The sequence below is a fragment of the Sinocyclocheilus anshuiensis genome, unplaced genomic scaffold (genome assembly GCF_001515605.1).
Source record: "Sinocyclocheilus anshuiensis isolate Anshui unplaced genomic scaffold, SAMN03320099.WGS_v1.1 scaffold682, whole genome shotgun sequence".
Classification (NCBI taxonomy): Eukaryota; Metazoa; Chordata; class Actinopteri; order Cypriniformes; family Cyprinidae; genus Sinocyclocheilus; species Sinocyclocheilus anshuiensis.
Window position 1 is genome coordinate 310,786 of NW_015547682.1, and position 4,732 is coordinate 315,517.

The 4,732-nt window shown below is 36.4% G+C and overlaps 2 protein-coding genes across 4 annotated transcripts in view; one reads left to right on the forward strand and one right to left on the reverse strand.

Moving 5' to 3' along the window:
* tgds (TDP-glucose 4,6-dehydratase) overlaps positions 1-2,195 on the reverse strand; it is an 11,490-nt gene extending 9,295 nt beyond the window's left edge. For 2 of the 3 annotated variants that reach the window (XM_016505652.1, XM_016505651.1), the window contains exon 1: positions 2,027-2,192. In XM_016505652.1, the coding sequence (XP_016361138.1) occupies positions 2,027-2,097 (71 nt within the window). In that variant the 5' untranslated portion in view covers positions 2,098-2,192. Of the gene's footprint in view, positions 1-2,026 lie in introns of all 3 variants that reach the window. The other variant, XM_016505653.1, reaches the window with a different exon arrangement.
* Positions 2,196-2,264: 69 nt separating this feature from the next.
* gpr180 (G protein-coupled receptor 180) overlaps positions 2,265-4,732 on the forward strand; it is a 12,085-nt gene continuing 9,617 nt past the window's right edge. Inside the window, exons 1-2 of the mRNA XM_016505650.1 lie at positions 2,265-2,530; positions 2,710-2,850. Coding sequence (XP_016361136.1) covers positions 2,392-2,530; positions 2,710-2,850 — 280 coding nt within the window. The 5' untranslated portion in view covers positions 2,265-2,391. The remainder of the gene's footprint in view (positions 2,531-2,709; positions 2,851-4,732) is intronic.

Consider the following 4,732-nt stretch of genomic DNA (forward strand, 5'->3'; position numbering starts at 1 on the left):
ATTATAGAAATTAATACTTTTATTTAGCAAGGATGCTTTAAATTGATCAAAAGTGATGATAAGGCATTTATAATGTTACAAAAAGATTTCTATTTCAGATAAATGCTGCTCTTCTGAACTTTCTATTCATCAAAGAAACCTGAAAAAATTCTACTCAGCTGTTTTCAACATAATAATAATAATAATAAATGTTTTTTGAGCAGCTAATCAGAATATTGGAATGATTTAGGATCATGATGTGACTGGAGTAATGATGCTGAAAATTCAGCTTTGATCACAGAAATAAATTACAGTTTAACAGATATTCACATAGAAGACAGCTGTTTTAAATAGTAAAAATATTTCACAATATTACTGCTTTTGCTGTATTTCGGATCAAATAAATGCAGGCTTGGTGAGCAGAAGAGAATGTTGTCATTGACATGATGTGACCTGCAATTCACATTCCTCTCCCGTGGCTTCAGTGTTTTTATTGATTGTGAGGAACACTGAATGTGTTTGTGTGCAGTGAGACGAGTAAACACATGTTGATATTTAGTCTAGAACTACAGTAAGATCATGTTCACACACAACGCTCTGCACTTACTCCTGATTTCTGTCACCATGGCAACACCAGAGCTGTCACTCAACACATGGAAACAAAGTAACTGCTGGTACTGATTTCAAAAAGTAACTCCGATATTTCCTTCTAAATTAAAAAAGTAACGCGTTACTTTACTAGTTACTTGAAAAAAGTAATCTGATTATGTTACTTGTAACGTGTTGCCCCCAACACTGATTATTTTTGAATACTGTGAATCTGGACACACTACTCTGTCTGTTCTTATACTATTTTATGCCTACTGTATACTATGTGAAGTATGTGATTTCGGACGCAGCAGTTCGCTATCAACATCACCCACCGGGTCTGTCCCAATATACTCACACTGCGCTCTTGACCACTTGAGTAAGTGAGAGTACACTAGTAACTTCATCAGTACAGCAGCTCTACACAAGACAACCAGTGTTGCCAACTTAGCAATTTTGTTGCTAAATGTAGCAACTTCTCAGACTACTCTAGCAACTGTTTCTTCCAAAAGCACCTAGCTACAAATGTAGTAATTTTAAAAATGTATTTGGCAACTTTTAGCAACTTTTGATAAGTGACTCAGACAATAAAAAGGCACATTTCCATCCAAATCACACAAAAAGATGCCTCGCAGTAAACATCACGTGAACCGAGTTAGCTGCTGTTTGCAACTGTTACATTTAATAATAATAATAATAATGTAATAATTGTTCATTTATGATGCACTTTGTTAGTAGCTTGTACCTGCGATTGTTGATCAGTTAGTACACTGTAAGTAAAATGGAAAAGATACTAGTAATTTTAGTAACCTGAAAACACAATGCGTAATTTAAAATGCAGGTAAAATTTTCCAATACGTAAAATTCTTTCATATTACTAAAGTAGATTGTGCCCTATGTTCACAGACTTTTCTTAGAGTGTAGCATACTAACTAACTACTAATACACTGCTTAAAGCATAATTGTTGAGAATGTGTACAACTTTACTAGCTCTTAAAAATTGTGTAAGTGTTCAATACTTCAATATTTAAAAAAAAAATTAACATATATAAAATATATTTTTGCTGAGATTTGATGTTGTGACAATTTTGCGTCGTGATTACGTGATGACGTCATCGCGCAATGACGTCACAGCGCCATTTAGCAACAAATCGACCTTCCTTTAGCAGCTTCCCCTGAAAATGAGTTGGCAGCACTGAAGACAACAGTGCCATTATTCAGTTCAGCTCAATAACAGTGTTGTTAGAGTCGTTAATGAACTGCATTTGTCATGCAAGTAGACAAGTGCGCAAGTGTGTGTATTGGGACAAAGCCCCATAATCTATTGATTCAGCATCTCAGACTTCTGTCAAATGTTTTTCACAATAAATGACCCTTAATTTGATACTCGGTTGTCTAAAGCGGTGACAATCGGTCATTTGAAGGGTTCAGATGTATTTTTATATTTTTGGACACTCACATAAATCCCGCTCCTCCGGTCACCAGCACAGTGCGACACTCTCTGCCGCTCATCTTCACCTGGATCTCCATGTTTCCTCCAGACTGTAGATCATTTCTTTGACTCCCAATAAGGTATTACATGATTTTAAGTCGCTTCGTAAACACTCCTCACGACAGTTGGAGCAGCGGTTTGCGGCAGCGCTGACACGTATGAGCCGACTCTCGCCCCGCCTCCGCCGTGCTCTCATTGGTCGATTTACTGCGCTAGAATGAAAACTCGTATTCCGATTGGATGTAGCAGACGTCGATCACAAAGTGGGCGGAAAAGGACAGTATTGCCTCATTGACTGCAGTGAATGAAGAGCATAAGAGCATAAGAGCATAATGTTTGTGTACTTTATCATTCTCATTGTTCTTTTGTTTACTTCATGTCCTGCAGCAGGGAAAACGGTTTCTGGGGTTTTTAGGAGCGACGCCGCGAGAGAAAATAATGGGCAGTACATCACAAGATTTCTGTATCATGGTGAGTGTCTGATATTAAACTGCATTTATGCATTGACATCATGCATTTGCATTTGCTTCCATGCATATTTGTTTTTTTGCTCACATGCAGAATGCAGGAATATTGCTGATGTTGTGACTGATCATATGGGTGTCAGTCTGATTTGACTTACTGTACATATGCATTATGATATTTGATAGGTGAGAATGGTCTGGTGGCGTATCGTGTGGATAATGTGCTGCTGGCCGTGCAGAAGGAGGCCAGACTGCTGCTGTTTCAGGGCTCGGAGGGCTTGGACAATCTGAGCTGTCTGGAGAGACTCACATCGGCTCACATCTCCAGTAAGACTCCTTCACGTCTCAGACCGCTTTTACAGGTTATCTTCAGTGCGACATGTCATTTCTACATGACACGTGTGAACTTTGACCCCAGACTGGGCATGCACAGACACGTCACGCAGCCGCTTAGCTTCTTATCAGGACGTTTGTAGGGTTGGGAATAGAAAATAAATTCCAATTCCAGAATCGGATACTTATTGTAACATTTACATTTCAATTCCACCCATCAATTCCTGTGTTTTAGCTGGCGAAAAGGGGCTGTTAAAATTGAATCATTCATTCAAAAAGCCCTGAATCATCCAGTAATGAATCAAGTAAATCTTGAGTGAGTCATTGAACCATTCATTCAAGAGATTCATTCAAAAAGCCCTGAATCATCCAGTAATGAGACAAGTAAATCTTGAATGAGTCATTGAATCGTTAATTCAAGAGATTCATTCAAAAGTACTGATTCATCCAGTAATGAATCAAGTAAATCTTGAGTGAGTCATTGAATAATTTATTCAAGAGATTCATTCAAAAACACTGAATCATCCAGTAATGAATCAAGTAAATCTTGAGTGAGTCATTGAATCGTTCATTCAAGAGATTCATTCAAAAAGCCCTGAATCATCCAGTAATGAATCAAGTAAATCTTGAGTGAGTCATTGAATCTAAAAAACACTGTATCATCCAGTAATGAAACAAGTGAATCTTGAGTGAGTCATTGAATCATTCATTCAGAAATTCCATCAGATTTTGTTAAGTTGTCTAATATTTTTTCTTCAGAATTGTGAGAGAACTACAGCCTCCATTAAAAAAAAGTCTCAATTTATCCAGAATCGTGCGGCTCTATTTTTGCACACAAACAGCTCTTAATCGAGTCCAGTTTTTATGCAGCCGGCTGATTTTTGTTCTTGGTATTCAGCAGCAATTAAATGTTTTGCAAAAAGAAACACAGAATAAATATGCTTGATATCTAAATGATTGACTTTAACCACATTGGAATCCGAACTCGGAATTGATCAAATTAAATCAATACCCAACCCGGGACGTTTGTCTAGAATCTTCTGTTCAATATTCTGATGTTTGCATGCTGCTCAAACCAATCCTGCTCTCTTAATGATGGATAAAGTATTCTGTAATGTAGTTTGTTGATCAATATTACAATAATATATCTGCTGCTGTAGGAAACACATATTTCGGTCACCCAAAAATTAAAATTCTGTCTTTATTTACAGTTGTTCCAAACCTGTATGAGTTTTTTTTTTCCTGATGAACTCAAAATAAGATATTTTGAAGAAAGTTGGGAACCAAACAGTTGCCGGTAGCCATTGACTTTCATAATATTTTTTCCCCTACTATGGAAGTCGATGGGTGCCAGCATCTGTTTGGTTACCAACATTCTTCAAAATATCTTCTTCTTTTATGGTACACTAAATAAAGAAACTCGTACAGGTTTGGAACAACTTGAGGGCGAGTAAATGATGATAAAATTGTGAATTTTGGGTGAACTGTCCCTTTAAGGCAAGACAGCACAGGTGAATAGAGTAAAAAATAACTAATAGTTATCGCCTTAATTACCCAGTTGACTGATTACATTGATAATTGCAAACATTTGTGTATTACAAGTTTATTTTTAAATATGCAAATGAGGCATTATTTAATTAAATCTAATAAATCTAAACACTGGATGAAGTCAGTTTCAAAATTCTTGTTTAATTTTTTTTGACATGTTAGAGTCGAATTTTGGGTATCTCATTTTTGTCACCCCATAAATACTTAGAACAGACAGAAAACAATATATTTTCACAATTTTGGGGGGAATAAAATGTATATAATCAAGCAAATTACACATGAACAAGTCCCTCAGTAAAAACCTTCAGGATACAGACAGGAATAAAAA